Below are 20,310 nucleotides of genomic sequence, written 5' to 3'. Positions count from 1 at the left end.
CACAGAAATTGGTTTACAGAACAGCACATGAATAGAACACAGAAATGAGTTCTAAGAAAAGCACAAACATAAAAATCAAAAGAAAGAAAAAGAAATGAACATGAAAATGACTAAATGATTAAGAAGAGGGAATAAAAGGGTCCCCAGTGGAGACCCTGTGGTATAGTGGTAACACGCCCACTGCTAGCACATATACAGTTGAAGTCGGAACTTTACATACACTTAGGTTGGAGTCATTAAAACTTGTTTTTCAACCACTCCACAAAGTTCTTGTTAACAAACTATAGTTTTAGCAAGTCGGTTAGGACATCTACTTTGTGCATGACACAAGTCATTTTTCCCAACAATTGTTTACAGACAGATTATTACACTTGTAATTCACTGTATTACAATTCCAGTGGGGTCAGAAGTTTACATACACTAAGGTGACTGTGCCTTTAAATAGCTTGGAAAATTCCAGAAAATTATGTAAAGGCAATGCTACCAAATACTAATTGAGTGTATGTCAACTTCTGACCCACTGGGAATGTGATGAAAGAAATAAAAGCTGAAATAAATTATTCTCTCTACTATTATTCTGACATTTCACATCCTTAAAATTAAGTGGTGATCCTAACTAACCTAAGACAGGGAATTTTTACTAAGATTAAATGTCAGGAATTGTGGAAAAACTAAGTTTAAATGTATTTAGAGAAGGTGTAAGTCATTTTCTGACTTCAACTGTACATGCCTGGGTTCAATCCACAGCATCGGTTCTTCCTGTGTCTCCCCTCTCCATCAGTATCTCCCTCTGCTTCTGTACCATAAAAAAAGTACAGCAAAAAAAATGTAAAGGCTGTAGCCGTCTCACCTGCGCCTCGTTCTCCTTGAGCAGCCTGCGTGTGCGCGTCCCTCCCGGGTCGTCGGTGACGTTGAGCATGACCACGCCCTTCTTCTCCCAGCCGATGAAGGATCCGTCCGTCAGGCCCTCCACCATGGCCAGGAAGTCCTCGTAGCCGTGGTGACGTGTGGCCACCACGGAAAAGGAGGTCCAGTCGAACTCCTCCAGCACCTCGAAGATCACGTCCAGCTGCATGGCTGTGGAGCAGGTGAACTGGAGGTAGATGGAGCCGCTCTCCTGGGGGAGGACAACAGGGAGAAAACGGTTTGTTAAAGAGTGAAATGGATTTTTCAGGACCAGGAGAGGGACAGAGAAAGAGGTCGCAGTGAACTGTCTACCTGAGGGTTGTGTTCAAGTGGGAAGACATTTTTTTGAAGCTGAGCGAAATGGGGAGGTGGTATGTGAACAGAGTTATTTTTCTACTATTGCCTCCTGAAATATGTATATATTTTTTTACATAAATAAAAATATTCCGGGGGGGGGGGACATGTTACCAAGAAAGAATTGACAAAAAAAATATTGTTATTTATCTTTTAAAGTGCTAAATTGTTATATTATAGTCAATGGGTACAGTAGCAGAAAAACTTAGCTTCGGCATCCAGGTGTCCACTGCAGAGGACATTTCTTGATAACCTCTTATTTTAGCTCTTATTTCACGTGAAAAAAGTATTACACGTTCCTGACAACTCACTTAACTATTCCTGAGATATTCACTTACTAGAAGCAATTTGAATATCAAACTCACAAAAATTATAATTTATAATTACACACACTTCTTACAAAATTTCCATAAAATGTGCTAATTTTCACAGCAGCAATTTTTCTAAGAACCAGGAAGATAAAATTGTCAAGGTCACATCCCCATACATGTGATACCATTGAAAAGCCCAGAATGTCCTCTCAAATGGACAACAGGACTCAATACAGTGGCTTGTACGGCCTCAGAGATATGGACCAAGAACGGATGTCCACTAGAGAGGACACAAATGAATTGCTGTGTCTCAGGAGGATAGAGGAGGAATCAAGGCCTCGCATTCACAATGAGTCTCAGAGTAGGAGTGCTGATATACAATCAGTTTAGCCTTTTAGATCATAATGAGTACGATACATGGACAGGAGAGACCTGATCCTAGATCAGCACTCCTATGCTGAGACGCTTTATGAATACAGTGGAGTCCAGTGTTGTGTTCAATAGGGAGAACACATTCTGAAACGAGGAAGTAGCATCTCAACGCGTCATACAAGAACACAGATTCGTCCTACTGAACATAGTCCATGTTAAGAGTAATGTAAAATAAGAATGACAATGTGAGCATAATTCAATCCTACACGCACTGCAGTGGCTTAGTCATGATGGAGGCCTATTTAAACGTTGGTTAGAAAGATCCATTAAAGTTGTGGTGCATCAACTTTCTTACCTATTCAGTGGCTTACATTCATGCCATAGCAATTTTACCCCATGGTTAAATAGGCCTAGAATTACACAATGTCTATGGGTAGTATAAAAACCCTTCTTACTGCTGATACCCCCCAGGTAGACTCCTTTCAAAGCTTCCTGTTTTCAGAGTAACAACTACACGCGTAGGTAGTAGTAGTTTTAACCCAAAGACACCGCGCAAACATCGATATGGCCATTTTAATTGGATTCCAGTCTCAATAGCCTTCCTCCCTTTCTTGTTCTTTTCTCTTTGTCTGTCTTGTGTAGACATGTGACAGGGTGAAGTCTTTCCAGTACAGTCCAACAGTATGTCCCAAATAGCAACCTATTCCCTTTACAGTGCACTACTTTTGACCAGAGCCTTATGAGCCCTGCTTAGAGGTAGTGCACTATGTAGGGGATAGCGTGTCATTTGGAACACACCCAGTATGTCCCTGTGTTTTGATTTGATTTGGGGCATTTTAAACCAGATGTGGGTTCAATTAAATGATTCGTTATTCACCGTGCCACTATTTCCATTTTTATAAAAATGTCAATCTTATCTTTACCTCTGCATTGTTAGAAAAGGCCCCATAAGTAAGCATTTCACTGTTAGTCTACATCTAACAGTGAATCATTTTATTTGATTTGAAATTCTGTATTGTACTGTAGGCCATGATTGTTTATGAAAAAGACTAGACTTCCTCTCCTTGTCTCCTTTCTTTCATCGTCACTGATCTGACCAGATTGGACAGGTAAAAGTGACATGAGGAAAGCCTACAATTGTCCAGTTCTTTTAGATTAGATTTGGATAAGAACAGATGGAGGAATGGAAGACAGTGTCCTGAAAGGTTTAAGTAGTGGATAAGGTTTCTAGACCCTTGTACATAAGACAGATAAAATAACAGAGCCAGAGATGGGCACAAGATACTTACAAATGTTTCTTGTTAGAAAATACAACCTATCAAAGTAAAATGCAAAATACTTTTGCCAAGTAATGTATTTCAATAAAATACATGCAAGTAGCCCCATTAACAACAACAACATTCTCAGTAACGATTACAGAAATGTTTTACTTGCTATGACTTTGATGTGGTTGCTTATCTACCTTAGCTGAATGTACGGACTGCTGTGAGACGCTCTGGATAAGAGCGTCTGCTAAACGACCAAAATGTGCATTTGTAAAAATGAACGCTTGCAAAGCACACTGGGTATTGTAATTCTAATGAGCTCTAATCCCAAACAATTAGTATTTTAATTAAATATGGCCTTGTTTGTGGGCAGAGCTCATTAGAATAATACCCAGTGTGTTATGCGAGTGTTAATTCTTTCCATTTTTGGTCATTTATCAGACACTCTTATCACACCCGAGTGCCATCAGAAAAGTATTTTGTATTGTCCCAAACTCGATCCCGTGGACCGCAAGTAGTACACATGAAGTTTTTCTGCCCTAGCACGACACAGCTGTTTCAAATAAACACATATTGATGGTTAGTTGATTACTGTGCAGTGCTAGGGTAAACAAAATATATATATGCACTACTCTAAAGTATCTTGTTACAAAATACATTGGATTGTACATCAGGACAGTTACTCAAAAGTCATTTGAATATGTATTTCAAATACATGGAACGGAAATGAAGCCCACATCGCTGAACAGGGAGATACAATTTAGAAGGAACTATGCACTAAGCATATGTAAATGACCCCTGTTGAACTCACTCACTATATACATTTTTTCAGAGAGCTACAGTGCATTCGGAAAGTATTCAGACCCCTTGACTTTTTCCACATTTTGTTACGTTACAGCCTTATTCTGAAATTGATTAAATTGCTTTTTTTCCCTCATCAATCTACACACAATACCCCATTATGACAAAGCAAAAGCTGTATCTCAGAAATGTTTGCAAATGTATTAAAATGATCAAGTGTAATATCACATTTACATAAGTATTCAGTCCCTTTATTCAGTACTTTGTTGAAGCACCTTTGGCAGCGATTACAGCCTCGAGTCTTCTTGGGTATGACACTACAACCTTGGCACACCTGTATTTGGGGAGTTTCTCCCATTCTCCTCTGCAGATCCTCTCAAGCTCTATCAGGTTGAATGGGGAGCATCTCTGCACAGCTATTTTCAGGTCTCTCCGGAGATGTTCGATCCGGTTCAAGTCCGGGCTCTGGCTGTGCCACTCAAGGACATTCAGAGACTTGTCCCGAAGCCACTCCTGCGTTGTCTTTCTTGGCTGTGTGCTTAGGGTCGTTGTCCTGTTGGAAGGTGAACCTTCGCCCCAGTCTGAGCGCTCTGGAGCAGGTTTTCATCAAGAATCTCTCTGTACTTTGTTCTGTTCCTCTTTCCCTCGATCCTGACTAGTCTCCCAGTCCCTGCCGCTGAAAAACATAACCACAACATGATGCTGCCACCACCATGCTTCACCGTAGGGATGGTGCATTGTTTCCTACAGACGTAACGCTTGGCATTCAGGCCAAAGAGATCAATCTTGGTTTCATCAGACCAGAGAATCTTGTTTCTCATGGTTTGAGAGTCCTTTAGGTGCCTTTCGGGAAATTCCAAGCAGGCTGTCATGTGCCTTTTACTGAGGAGTGGCTTCCATCTGGCAACTCTATCATAAAGGCCTGATTGGTGGAGTGCTGCAGAGATGGTTGTCCTTCTGGAAGGTTCTCCCATCTCCACAGAGGAACTCTGGAGCTCTGTCAGGGTGACCATCGGGTTCTTGATCACCTCCCTGACCAAGGCCCTTCTACTCCAATTGCTCAGTATGATCGGGCAGCCAGCTCCAGGAACAATCTGGTGGCTCCACATTTCTTCCATTTAAGAATGCTGGAAGCCACTGTGTTCTTGGGGACCTTCAATGCTGCAGACATTTTTTTGGTACCCTTCCCCAGATCTGTGCCTCGACACAATCCTGTCTCTGACCTCTACGGACAATTACTTCGACCTTATAGCTTGGTTTTTGCTCTGACATGCACTGTCAACTGTGGGACCTTATACAGACAATCAAGTAGCAGAAACATTTCACGGATGATATATGGAAACAGGATGCACCTGAGCTCAATTTCGAGTCTCATAGCAAAGGGTCTGAATACTTATGTAAAGAAGCTATTTCTGTTTTAGTTTTTTATATAAACTAGCAAACATTTCTAAAAACTTGTTTTCGCTTTGTAATTATGGGGTATTGTGTATAGATTGACGAGAAACCTTTTTTTAAATCCGTTTTAGAATAAGGCTGTAACGTAACAAAATGTGGAAAAAGTCAAGGGGTATGAATGCTTCCTGAATGCACTGTGCACAATTAACAAAGCCAAGTGAGACTTGAACGGAGCCTCTAATTGTCGACAGGTTCACAGTTGGATATGTGTACAAAAATAGGTTAAGCATGAAATTATACAATTGGGTTTGAGAAGAAAGACTGATTAAAGGTGCTAGGCAAAAAGTCCTAAATGGGACTGCGTGGCCAATAAGCACATAAGTACACTTAGACAGGATGTGCCATTGAGAGAGTCTCTAAAAGGTAAGGTTGTGCAACCACTCTCTCTGTTGTCTGTTTCATCAGTGGCTGAGTTTGACCTTTGGAGACCAAGTGTTGAACCTTGCCAGCAATCAGTGACATTAATTGTTCAATTATAGTAAGTACTAGGCAGACACAAAAAGCAGCAGGACTGTGGCCCTCAAGAACTGAAGTAGTGTTCTCCTAATCAGACCACACTGTATACAGCGGGCAAACATTGTTGCAAAGATCAAATCAAATCAAATTGTATTTGTTACATGAGCCGAACACAACAGGTGTAGACCGTGAAATGCTTACTTTACAAGAACCTTAACCAACAATGCAGTTCAATACTAGTTGTATAAGGAGGACGTTTTGTGAACATCTTTTGAGTAACCAGATAGCAACCAAAATACAAGGTCTTTCCCCATGACGCCTCTTTACCTGGTTGTAACAGAGACCAGATGGTTGCAATCTGGTTTTATGATGTCTTCTCAACCAGAAACCCAGTTTACAAGCAGAAAATGAAGAAGTCATGTGCCAAATTAGTAAGGCTTCAAACACACAGTAACTCAAGACTTATTGTGGAAAATTCAATTATTCTGCCACGACAGAATGGTTGATTACTTGAAGTCCATTAACAAGGGAAAGGTCACAGCCAGGTAGTTACCTGTGGCTCCCTGCCCAGGCCGGCCCCTCCTCCCACGGCCACAACGGGCACTCCGGTCTGGGCCGAGACAAACTCCATCATGGGGGCCAGGGGAGCCTGGTTGTGTGGCGGGGGCCTCTCCTCCTCGAACACCAGGCCCTGGAGTGGCGTGGTGGCCAGCAGCTCACACAGCTGCAGCAGAAGGCTCGCCGGGCTGCTCTCGTTCACCGTCAGGTAGATCACGTTGGCCGGGCCATACTGCGTCATCACGCTGTCGCCCACCAGAGCCGCCGATGCAGACGCCAGCGTGGCAGATGCCGACACCGTAGCCAATGACGACGAGGCCCCCCTTCCCTGAGGCCCCCCCGGCCCGCCCACTGCGCCCGTTCCCCCAGCAGCGGCCGTCTCCGGGAGCAGGGAGGAGCCCGAGTGGACCACAGCGATGTTGACTACGCCCAAGTCCCTCTCTCTCTCCCGGGGGCGGAGCAGGAGGGGAGGGGAGGAGCGAGTGGGCCCCGTGCAGGCCAGCACGGCCAACAGGAGGGAAAGGACAGGCTTGGCCGCCATGGGGGAGGGAGGAGGGGGGGCGCAGTTTGGTGGGCGGAGGGGTGGCGGCGGTTCACAGGCGAAGAGGGACCTGAAGTGGAGAGGGGAGAAGAAAGGATAAATTAGTGAGGAGAGGAGCAATGATACGCATAGAAGTAAGTAGGAGCTGCAGTGGCGAGGGATACTATTGAAAAACTATCAAGAGGAAGAGAGGGGGGAGTTTAGGCGTAATGGGAAAAGGGGAGCTTTCCACTGTGCCTCATCTACAAAGAGCAGGTTTCAACAGGGAAGGGGGAGAGAGAGAGAGAGAGAGAAAGAGAGAGCGAAAGAGAGAGTCGCAGTGGGGCAGAGAGATTGCGCTAGGCAGGGGGGGGGGGTGAAATGTGAAGGGGAGGCCTGCATCACCTACCATACGATCGATCAACATCAATTAAGGTCAGTGTAAGCGTAAAGCCAAGTACAGTGAACTACAGAGGAACATAAGCTCACTGCTTAGGGACTAGAGTAGGAGTGCTCACCCCTTGAACTCAACCCTCCCCCTACGGGACATCAGAATTCATTACCCCAGGAGCTGATTCATGGTTCGGTCCCACACCATTGGAGAGCTTTAAAGCTAAGCTATAGGTATTTGCAGCCATAAACCACCAACGGGTACTGTACATCTAAACGGACTGGGCTAAATTACAATACAAATAAAACTGTGGCGGAAGGAAGAGTTAAGTCGAGGTAGGTGTGTGTATGCACATTTTTTTTTAAACAATTGTGGTTGAGGTGGGGTAATGCTCCGTGCAGTCGAATCAGGCTATGGGACTGTACGCGAAACATAAGGAGATGTAAAGCAATGAATCATTTTGAAGTCGCTTAGCGTGCCAATCCCCCCCCATCCCCCTTCCTTCTCAACCCCCCTTTCCATTCACTCTCTTTAATTAACCCTCCCTCTCCCCTTGGGGCACACACAAATACACACAGTCGAAAACACACTCTCTCCAGATCACTAACGCGCAGAGCAACGTGCATACACAATCAGCATCTGGCCATCCGTCTCCTAGAGTCTGTTATTTCTCCTAGCGTCCGTGGCTAATGTCATTGCTTTGAACCAGAAGGCTTGCTGACGTAATGTTCTCCTCACACCCCCAAACCAACAGCTTCTTCCTGCCTTGTTCTCTCACTCTCTATCTAATTCCATTTTCGCAACCCTCCTTTTGATGCCGAGTCATCATCTGAGGAAGAAATGCACAAAAAAGGGGGATCACAATGAAGTGATCAGTTTGGGGGAAAGGGGGGCAAACAAAAATTAACCGTAGCAGTCGTGGAATAGAGAGAGCAAATATAGGGAGTGAGCCAGTGAGCCAGATAGCCACAGTGGCTGGAAAGTGAAAGAGAAGGCAATATAGTAGGGCTAGTGGATATACTGTATCTAGGGGACGGTAGTAGAGGGAGGGTAGAAAGAGAAATATTTAACACTACCCTCAATATACCATTCAGACAGAGCCAGACCTCAGCCCGAATGAGTGAAAAATGGCTCACCCGAACCCGGCCTGTTGCATAATTAAGGTGGATATTACTACTGCCTACCCCAGTTAAGCCTATGGGCAGAACCTGCCATGAAACCTAATGGCCTCACCCTTTTTCACAGGGAGAAAGACTCTAAAATATGTTTCCCCGATACAGCGCAAAGGGCAAGTGGCTGAGTCCAGTACAGACTGTATGAAACCAGTACAGACCATATGAAACCAGTACAGACCGTATGAAACCAGTACAGACCGTATGAATCCAGTACAGACCGCATGAAACCAGTACAGACCGTATGAAACCAGTACAGACCGTATGAAACCAGAACAGACCGTATGAAACCAGTACAGACCGTATGAAACCAGTACAGACCGTATGAAACCAGTACAGACCGTATGAAACCAGTACAGACCATATGAAACCAGTACAGACCGTATGAAACCAGTACAGACCGTATGAAACCAGTACAGACCGTATGAAACCAGTACAGACCGTATGAAACCAGAACAGACCGTATGAAACCAGTACAGACCGTATGAAACCAGTACAGACCATATGAAACCAGTACAGACCATATGAAACCAGTACAGACCGTATGAAACCAGTACAGACCGTATGAAACCAGTACAGACCATATGAAACCAGTACAGACCGTATGAAACCAGAACAGACCGTATGAAACCAGTACAGACCGTATGAAACCAGTACAGACTGTATGAAGCCAGTACAGACCGGTACAGACCATATGAAACCAGTACAGACCATATGAAACCAGTACAGACCATATGAAACCAGTACAAACCACACAGCTGCTGTACTCAGTCCGCAGGCCATAGGGATTCATCTAGTTCAAACCGTATGAAACCAGCACACACCAGTACAGACACAGGTTCTGCACTCAGTTCGAAGGGGATACGGCTAAATCCAGTAATCCGCACGACAAACCATACATACGGGTTCAATCATTCCAGGCTAGCATTCCATCCGTTGTCCCTAACACCAGTCAGCTTGTGTTGTCACTCCCCGGGCCTCTCATATCCAGGAGTTTTATGGTCTTCCACTGGCATGGAGTGCATTGTTTGTTGCCTATGTTAAATGGGCCCTGTGGTATCATGGCTGTAGAGTGGTATAGGGGTTAGGGAAATGGCGTTGGGAGAAGATGATTAGAATACAGGTCAGAGTTGCTGTACGCTGTGGCTCCCCAGAGATTACTGTCAAACACACAGCTGTATGAATGGATAATGAATATCCTGGCATGCATGAGCAGTTTCAGCTGTAAATACTGGACGGAACACTGTAGCCGCGTTATCTATCCAGACATTAGCATAGAGGGTTTACATCCTTGAACTCCTCCCCATATCTATTTGTCTTGGTTGTCAACGGCTTACAGTCCTAATAGGTTTTACAACATGAATGGATGTCCTTATATTTCCCCTCCAAAAAAAACCCTGCATCTTGTGTTGACGGTCATATTGCACGTTCAGCTCCAACATGAATCTTCTGTGATGATCATTTAGCATGGTCAGCTCAAAACGCTCTCCGGGAAAACAAGATAACCGGTAGCCATTAATAACTGCACTGCCCATGAAGGAAACGGACGGGCAGAGCCCACAGACAGCGTGATCGTGTCCAGTCTCTCTTTCTGGCCGTCTAAGTGTTGCTAGACTCTCTGCTCTTGTCCAGAGCAGCACAAGGGCTTATGAGGAACTGTCTGTCCCTGTCTTACTCCAAACGGCATCCACCAGCACTGTGGCACACCATTAGCAGGAGTGTGATGTACATGTAGATGTGCTCAAAGCATCTCATGACCCATAAGTCAGGACCCTTCCTAATAAGCTTAAAAGGTGACTTGACTAGCCCCCTGACACACAGAAGGACATTCACACACACACACACATGCTCTCGCACGCAAACACACACACGCTCTTCATACCCACACAATCGTATACACACTCACACAGAGTAAGATTCAATTCAATTTTGTCAAAGCAAACTGCTTTTCAAGGCACTCCGTGACTCCATGTCTGACAGAATTAGAATTCCACGTAGCTAAAGACGTCTTCCTCCTGCTACAGCATCTACTGTAGGTACAGCTCGATGCACTTGTAATATATACATTGTCAGACAGACTGACGGTTACGATATTTATCTTATTCTATTTATATATATATATATAAATATAACAACCATTTTTTTTGTTTAAAAAAATTCCCTCGAGGTGATCTGTCTTGTCTCCAAGGAAGTCCCAGGAGAACAACGGAACAAAAACAGGGCTCCCTGAGCTTTAACCACGTAAACATACCTCGTTTTCTTTTACAACAAAAAAATGTACTCCAATTCCCTCACACTGAGCACAGCAGTTAGTTATGCAACACTACTTTTAAGTAGTTAAGACAAATGGTCTGAAGGGTTTGCTTGGATGAAATACAAATCATTACTTTACGCACTAGTATTTCTCATTACATTTTGCACCAAATAAGGACACACAAGAAGCAATATTCATCATTTCCTACTGATTTTTGTGGCTGTAAATAAAGAACATCGCATTCCAATTTATTGGGGATGTGATGCATTACCTCACGCATCGGCTTTGCATGAAAGTAATTTGGTGGTGGAAATTGTACTGGGAACAAACCTTGCCCCATAGCACTCTGCATACAAAGGAGCAATATTATTTCTATCAATAATTGCTACTCTAAAATACATATCACATTACATTTGCTGAGGGTCATTGGTGACATTCTTCATTCCCCATATGCTGCGGCTATGGATGGTGGGAGGGGAAGGAATCAATGAATGCTGGCCTGCTCGGAGGAAGCACTGAGGTATTTAACAGCGTCTGCTCTCTCCGCAAAGAAGTCATCAACAGGCTAACCGGTGACCTTGCTAAGAATGTTTTTAATAAACATGACCTTCATTAGATTTAAAGAGAAGCTGGTGAAGGGAGTTATGGGTAAAGGGGCAGAGGATGATAAGATATATTTTTCCAGGAAATGACTGGGGAAGAAGGAAAGGTAAAATCAGGCAAGTGGGAGAGCGAGAGAGGGTGGGAGGGGAGGTGGATAAGACGAAGGAGAGACATGAGGACAGACCAAGGACGGTGGGTGGGGTGGGGGGGGCCCAGTGGGTTATAAGATGCTGAGGGCGTCTCTTGCTCCCTCGACCCCCCTTGGTATGTTCCTTCTGCCTCTCTCTTTCTCTCTCTCTCTTCTCTCTACCATTCCATCTATCTCCCACTCCCTCTCTATCTATCCCTGGCCTGTCCCTCTCTCCCTCTCCTATCTATCACACTCCCCTCGTTTGTTTCTCCTTCTTTCCTCTCCTGCCTCTCTTCCCTCTATCCTACTCCCTCCCCTTCCCTTGTGGCTCCCTCAGTCTGTCACACGCTTCTAAGGGTTTCATGTCTCCAGAGTCCCATTTGGCCAGGCCTAATGAGTTGGTATTTAGCTGGCTCACGATCCTCAACTTTGACCCCAGGGGAGCTGGCGGATTACAGGTCTCCGCCGGTGGGTGTCTCGGTTGACACGCCACAATAAAGAATCAGCAAAGGTGCCTATCTACACGCCCCATGCAGTGCCACCAAAGATGAACGACCTGTTGCATTCCCGGGCACAATGTAAACCCCCCCAAAGACTGACCTTATTGTTACACAGAGCTTTATGACCAGCTCTATTAAATCCATGTGTCTGACAGTAGAGCCATCTATTTGAGGTATATTTATGTAAAATGCCATGGCTGTAGTTTTGTGGTTTGGTGCTAAGGTGGAATTAAAGTTGTTGGAAAGGTAAAGAGAGACAAAGAAATTGTCAGGGTCTGTACACAAACACACCTATCGCAGGGAAAGTACACCTGGGAAGAACGAAAGACAATAGAGAAGAAAAAAACTAAACTATACCAGAGACAACACACACACACACACAACTCTTTATTTCAGTCTCTATAAATTGTCTTCCTCTTATGCCTCATTCAGCTCCCTCGCTCTCTCGGTTTCTCTCTCTCTCTCTCTCTTTCTCTATTCCTAGACATGTTCTGAACATACTGTACTGGGTTTTGAGCCAAAAACCTGCCTCTGTGAAAAAGGTCCACAGACGTATTCATCGGCTCTGTCAGACTCGCCCAACCAGCTGCCAATCAAGCAACAAACCAATAAACCTGCCTGTCAGTAGAACTGACGAAGAAAAAGAAAAAAACACAGCTGATCCGAGATGTGTAATCATTTGTGTTGGTCGGTGTCGTAGAGTAGCTGACTGAAGCTCAATTGCTCTCCTTAGAGGAAGCGAAATGAAGACAGACGTTTCCAGTTGTACTGGTACAAGAGGCTGTGTGTGGCCTAGCAGGTCGAAGCAGTGACTTCATCAAGCCAAAGTGTGCAAATGAAATGTCAATTTACATTTGGACGAAGGGGGATTTACGATCAATGCCGTTAGCCAAATGTTAGCTCTCTACGATAAGGGAGACGGAATTTACGACCCGATTAAAACGCAATGTTAACAGAAAGCAAACCAATCTGTTCCACAGTGTTCTCAACAACTATTATAGCTAGTATTATTTAGAGAGTATCAGCCCCACCATCGTCAAGAATAGAGACTCTCCATACCAAACTGTTTGCCCAAGCTTTAAAAAACAATGACAATCAAGGTTGGGGTCTCCTGAATGCATTTGATCAAGATGACACCCCCCCAAACATGTAACCTGAAGACTTTGGAAAGAGTGCCAAGCTCACAGTAAAGAACAAGTATTAATTCACAGGCATTTTTTCTCTTCTCATTATCGTGAGACATTATCAGGTTTTGTGCTTTAGAAGTAGAGTAGAGATTGCAACACCTACACTATAGCCATGATATACACAGGCCTATTTGCAATGGATAGATACTGGCTGGTTGCACTGTAGATATGCAAACAGTGATACAAGAGGCACCATTAAACACCCGTTCTGGGAGTCACCGAGGCAAAGAAGCTTGAGTCGGTTGTCATTGAAAAGTCTTACTAGCTACACACAGCCGATAAAAACAGAAAAGGAGCATTAATGAATGTTGAAAGTTAATTTGAACATTAGATATATCGGCTCCCAGATAGGCTTGTGTTAAATGAGACGGCGCCTTCTTTGGCCAATGGGATCTGATACCGAGAAGGACAGCCTTTAGGCCTACATTTAGCCTAGCCTACTGTAGGCTAACTGACTAGGCTACGTAGCCAAACGGCGACAATAGAGCATTTGGGATGAAGATGTGGCTCCGGAGTTTCGGAGTGGCCTTCAAACAGGGTCTGGGTGAGTCGAAGGTGAGGTTCCCGATCACATTGTTCTGTCACGTACGTTCAGGCGGTCGTCTTTGGATGCGACCTTAAGGCAGACCCCCACCCCCAGCTCACTCCTTTGACGTTAAGTCGGTTCGAAGGCTTATAATCCCCCCCAAAAAATTCAGTCAGGAAAGCTGAGAAGGTCTCATGGTGGATCCCCTGGGTGTAGCCAAGCCAACCAACAATTTCACCACCATCACCTTGACCACCATCACCATGGAGGAAAGCCAGGGCCACTTGGCTTGTCGCTAAAGAAGGTGATGCTAAAATGGCCTCCTTTCCTCCGCTAAGCAGAACAGGTGATTTCAGTCCAAGGCCCCCACTAACATAGCTAACAATGTCATGCAGCCAACAACAACCATTCATTCATACACAAGTGACTCAATGAAACACCTCAGACTGAGTGCAATTCTCAGGGATGAATAATCACTTTTGTGAAGGTGTACTCGATATGAAAGGACATCCTGCTTTCTGTTCCTTGTCTGTGGTAGGGTTTGTGTTCATTAGGCACCAAATAGTAGAAAACAGGCTGAAACAGGAAGGAACTACCTGGACTCGTTTTCTGTTGCTTGAAACGTTTTCCATCGTGTGCCCTAATGAACACAACCCACCCCTGCCTGGAATTTGGAAGCACAGAGCTGAATCCTCAGGTGACACTACAGGTGCAGCCCTCCTTCTCTTCCTCCTCTGTCTCCTACTCAGTGGACCTGAACGTCTGAGTGTCACATTACTCTGGTGATTTACTGTGACAAGTCCCAACAAGTCGAGAGTTACGCAGAGCTGAAACAACTGTCTGAAAGAAGCCTCCCCTGAGTGACTTGGGTCTGCCATTGTCAGATTTGGTTCTCTACATAAAAGGGTTCCTCTGGGATAACAGTCATTCAGAGGCCATGATATCAGCTGATGACAAAACGGTAAGATGTGTTTCAACATCCTTCCCGGATGAAATGGATGAAATGGAGCATTTTGGATTAGCCCTAGCTCCACAATCGGTTTCACTGGGAGAAAGAAAACGAAATTAGAATGTGTGGACTGTTGCATATTGTGTGTGTGAAAATTGATGACACGTGAAACTAGGTTCATTAGAGTCCAATAGCAAATCCCACCCGCTTTCATGCACACAATGTCCAGTCCAGAATAACTAACAAAAGAAAACACGTCGGGTACAATGTCATCAACTGAACAAGGAGTTTTTCGAGCTACAGTCAAGATTCCATGCTGTCAAGCACTTGAGAAACCCCGAACATGGAAAGTGTCCCTTCAAGGCTATCTATCGCATAATGATCAATGAAAACCCCTGTTTCAACTTGCTCTAGGATAGAAACAAAAGGCATACAATATGAGTTTTCACAAGAATCAGAGTGTGCCCACGGACCGTTTAAGGATGCAAATGTTATTTAAACATGCCACTAGCCTACAGATCAAGCATTTACTCAATATACACCAGTGGGGGTCGGTGCCGTTTATGATGAGGGAGGACCATTTTAATTTTCATGAGCATGGCCTTGTTTCTATTCCAGCATATTGGATGACTGTCATTCATATTCCATTCACCCAGCTCAATGTAACATCGAGAGGTTTAGGCTCCTCCTGTACATGATACTCGAAATTGACCCTTTACCCATCATGAGGTTGCTACAACCTAGCCTACGAATTAACGTTTTACAACGTGGCACAGGTCGAGAGACATTAGAGTTCATCAAGGTGACCGACGGTGACACACATTCAACACCACCTTGCACACTCTTGCCTGCATCTAGTTCCATCTAGGTTATAATCATTACTCCAACAGTTACAAACGAGAGTTTCTATTGGACAAATTCAGGTGTGTTTATCCCCGTTTCATTTTGTTTGCTTCCGTTTAAGAAACTTCTTTTTTTTTCAACCGAATTCGGCAGAATTAATAGCCACATAGCCTATAGGGTGTGTTCATAAATTCACTCTGGACGGCCAGAGTGAACTCACGAGTTCGTTGTGGGCGTTTGTAAATTCAGAGAGCTGTCAGATTATACGTTAGTAAATTCAGAGCGTTTAGCTTTCGGAGCGTTCAGAGCACACACTGGACTCTCTGGCCGACGATTAGGGTTGATCCGAGCATCCTGACCTCAAAACGTCAGTGAAGAACTTGAGTTAACTGGCTAAAGTTGGCTAGCTTGCTAGCTACTTCCAGACACAAATTAGAGAACACCTCACTCTGTCCATTTTACTCGCCCTAGCAGAGCTGGTTAGGCTGTTTTCATGTTATCTAGAGTGTTGGTGACCGTAACTGAACTGCTGGCAAAAATTAAATTACGTTATTTTGCCGACATTTACTGGCACCGGTCATATTCAACGGGTGTTGCGCGTTGGTAAATTCATCAGTTATTCTGCACTCGGGCACACTCAGACTAGATTGCTCTGAAATCAGAGTAGATAGCAAGAGTGAACGAACCCATAAACCACATAATCACTTTGCTCGTTGTATGTATAATTACTTCTTACATCTACGTTCTCTCCTCCTCTGACCTTTAGCCTTTTGCTTGTGGACTTCAATGCACAATACAACAGCTGTCTATTATCAGGGGGGAAAAACCTTTCCAAGCCAAACTTTCCTACCATAACTGCTACACACAGTCTACATCGTTTTCACTAGATTAAGGTCATAGTCAACATAGCTACTAGAACTAACGCATTAGTTAACCCGCTACAATCATGCAGTACAGTTTATAGCAAGCAGTTAGTTACACCGGTGGGCTCCGGTGGCAATAAATGAATAAAAACCAAAGGCTTACCTTGACTTGGAAGAGTTCCCGTGTTGGATAGTCATAGCCAGCTAGCTAACATAGTATCCCTCTCTGAACCGGGTGTTTCAGTAGAATAAACTACCTAGCTACATTTGCTAGCTAAGTAAGTGAAAGTTTAAAAAAAAAATATATATATATATATATACAGTGCATTCGGAAAGTATTCAGACCCATTGACTTTTACCACATTTTGTTACGTCACAGCCTTATTCTAAAATGTATTAAATACATTTTTTACTCATCAATCTACACACAATACCTCATAATGACAAAGCAAAAACAGGTGTTTAGACATTTTTGCAAATGTATTAAAATACATAACAGAAATACCTTATTTACATAAGCTTTCAAACCCTTTGCAATGAGACTCGAAATTGAAATCAGGTGCATCCTGTTTCCATTGATCATCCTTGAGATGTGGTAAATTCAATTGATTGGACATGATTTGGAAAGGCACACACGTGTCTATATAAGGTCCCACAGTTGACAGTACATGTCTGAGCAAAAAACAAGCCATGAGGTCGAAGGAATTGTCCATAGAGCTCCGAGACAGGATTATGTCGAGGCACAGATCTGGGGAAGGGTAACAAAAAATTGCTACAGGTCCCCAAGAACACAGTGGCCTCCATCACTATTAAAATGAAGAAGCATGGACCTAGAGCTGGCCGGCCGTCCCAAACTGAGCAATCGGGGGAGAAGAGCCTTGGTCTGGGAGGTGACCAAGAACATGATGGTCACTCTGACAGAGCTCCAGAGTTCCTCTGTGGAGATGGGAGAACCTTCCAGAAGGACAACCATCTCTGCAGCACTCCACCAATCAGGCCTTTATGGTAGAGTGGCCAGACAAAAGCCACTCCTCAGTAAAAGGCACATGACAGCCCACGTGGAGTTTGCCAAAAGGCACCTAAAGGACTCTCAGACCATGAGAAACAAGATTCTCTGGTCTGATGAAACCAAGATTGAACTTTTGGCCTGAATGCCAAGTGTCACGTCTGGAGGAAATCTGGCACCATCCCTACGGTGAAGCATGGTGGCAGCATCATGCTGTGAGAATGTTTTTCAGTGGCAGGGACTGGGAGACTAGTCAGGATCGAGCGACTGATGAACGGAGCAAAGTACTGAGAGATCCTTGATGAAAACCTGCACCAGAGCGCTCAGGCCCTCAGACTTGGGTGAAGGTTCACCTTCCAACAGGACAATGACCCTAAGCACACAGTCAAGTCTCTGTATGCCCTTTAGTGGCCCAGCCAGAGCCCGTACTTGAACCCGATCTAACACCTCTGGAGAGACTTGAAAATAGCTGTGCAGCGACGCTCCCCATCCAACTTGACAGAGCTTGAGAGGATCTGCAGAGGTGAATGGAAGAAACTCCCCAAATACAGGTGTGCCAAGCTTGTTAGAAACTCCCCAAATACAGGTGTGCCATGCTTGTTAGAAACTCCCCAAATACAGGTGTGCCATGCTTGTTAGAAACTCCCCAAATACAGGTGTGCCAAGCTTGTAGCGTCATACCCAAGAAGACTCAAGGCTGTAATCGCTGCCAAAGGTACTTCAAAAAAAGTACTGAGTAAAGGGTCTGAATACTTATGTAAATGTGATATTTCAGTTTTGAACATTAATGAGGAGGAAAAAAACAATTTAATCAATGTTAGAACAAGGCTATAACATAATAAAATGTGTAAAAGGTGAAGGGGTCTGAATACTTTCCAAATGCACTGTAATACGAAATATAGCTAGCTAGCTCACGCTCTCTCTTGCTTCTCCTTCATTTTGAAATTAACTATTGTCTTTCTCTTTCCTTGAGTCAACTACTCACCACATGTTATGCACTGCAGTGCTAACTAGCTGTAGCTTATGCTTTCAGTACTAGATTAATTCTCTAACCCTTTGATTGGGTGGACAACATGTCAGTTCATGCTACAAGAGCTCTGATAGGCTGGAGGACGTCCTCCGGAAGCTGCCATAATTACTGTGTAAGTCTATGTAAGGGGGTGAGACCCATGAGCCTCCTAGGTTTTGTATTTGAGGTCAATGTACCCAGAGGAAGACAGAAGCTAGCTGTCCTTCGGCTACACCATGGTGGTACCCTACAGAGTGCTGCTGAGGCTACTGTAGACCTTCATTGCAAAACAGTGCATTTTAATAAATTATTTGGTGATGTGAATATATTTTGTATAGTTTTATCTAAAAAGGATAACTTTTTAATGTTTCACTATTTTATTTTTATGAAATTCATTGAGGAGAATGGTCCTCCCCTTCCTCATCTGAGGAACCTCCACTGAAATACACACATCAGTGCAAGTAGGATAGTTCGCCTAAAGAATTCTGACAAGATCAGAGCAAATTACCTTGTGCACAGCTCAGAATTGCAATTCAAAGAGCTGTCTCCCAATGAATATAGTGGGGAGAACAGCTGACAGATGGGTATTGGGTACATACAGAAAGCTCTAGGATTGATTCAACATCTGAAAGCTGTCTTGGGCAAATAGCAGGAGATGTGGCAGGGAAAAGGCTACAAAGTGTTCTCCCTGGACAAGAAAACAATAGAAAGGACAAAGGCACACATGCGCATGGTCGACATGGCATATTAATGAGGAATGGTTATGTACCCAGATACACATGCGGATTTTGGTGAGGTGAGAAAGGTCCACATTTCTTTCATCACTAATGTAAGTTATGTGTGGTGACTCAGAATGTGTGTGTGTGTGTGTGTGTGTGTGTGTGTGTGTGTGTGTGTGTGTGTGTGTGTGTGTGTGTGTGTGTGTGTGTGTGTGTGTGAATAAAATCCCGTGCCGGTGTGTGTATGTACAGTAGGCTATGCATGTGCAATGTGAGTCTGGAAATAGTCAGAGCTCTTAGAGTGTGCACGCGCATCAATGACAGAGGGGTCAAAGTCTCGCGCACCGGCCGGTTGTCGCCTATCCATCAAGCTAGCTACCCATACGAGTCGACACATATATAGCCTCGGGAAACGCTACCTCACTATTCCGGTCCCCGTGTATAACATTCAGCCGAATTTGAAGGGCAAATCTTGGAACACTTCTTAAAGAAAACCTAAACATATCAGCCTCACAGCAAGGAGTAAAATACTCACTGTTTTTCAGGAGCCCGACACTCTCTTCTCCCCTCGTCTCTCCATCCACAATACATCCATTCCTCTTCTGACCATATCCTGCGGGTGATCTCCCGATGTGTAGCCTATATATTGAAATGTTGCACCGATACACAGTGTCGAGCTTTTCTGTACTCAGCGAACCTACATGTTGCTGACTACCTCTCTTCCTCCCTCTTTCCCCTCTCACCAGTTATTTGGTTAAAATTCCGTATATACGCCTCGTCACCTAGCAACCTCTCTCTTCATCACTCCCGCGACACGTGTTGAATGCTAAACTTGTCGTTGTGGAACATTTTTTTACGAAGCAGTAGATACACACTCAGTGGTGTATCAGTATGCAATCAAGATATTTATTAAAACTCTCTCTGCCTGTCTCCCTCCCTCCCCTCTCTTTTTCCCCCTCCCCTTAAACCCATATGTAAACCTCTATCCCTCCTCCCTGCTCCCTCATCTCCTCTCTCTCTCCAAGCAAAAGAGAAGCCAGTTTATAGCCTACCTTAAAAAAAACACTAAAGATAATTCAAGCCTCGCGCTTTGCGGTTATGTTTGTCCTAAGGGAATACGTGATAATTGCTATTGTGAGTTTATAATATTCAACTCTGGG

The 20,310-nt window shown here is 44.2% G+C and overlaps 1 protein-coding gene across 1 annotated transcript in view; it reads right to left on the bottom strand.

Moving 5' to 3' along the window:
- Positions 1–20,060, bottom strand: part of LOC112229855 (glutamate receptor ionotropic, NMDA 2D-like) — a 52,627-nt gene extending 32,567 nt beyond the window's left edge. The window contains exons 1-3 of the mRNA XM_042310455.1: positions 19,686–20,060; positions 6,474–7,089; positions 851–1,117 (exon numbers count right to left, since the gene is read on the bottom strand). Coding sequence (XP_042166389.1) covers positions 851–1,117; positions 6,474–7,089; positions 19,686–19,741 — 939 coding nt within the window. The 5' untranslated portion in view covers positions 19,742–20,060. The remainder of the gene's footprint in view (positions 1–850; positions 1,118–6,473; positions 7,090–19,685) is intronic.
- Between the last annotated feature and the right edge of the window lie 250 nt (positions 20,061–20,310).

This window comes from Oncorhynchus tshawytscha, linkage group LG31, assembly GCF_018296145.1.
Source record: "Oncorhynchus tshawytscha isolate Ot180627B linkage group LG31, Otsh_v2.0, whole genome shotgun sequence".
NCBI lineage: Eukaryota > Metazoa > Chordata > Actinopteri > Salmoniformes > Salmonidae > Oncorhynchus > Oncorhynchus tshawytscha.
This window is presented reverse-complemented; position numbering and strand designations above follow the sequence as displayed.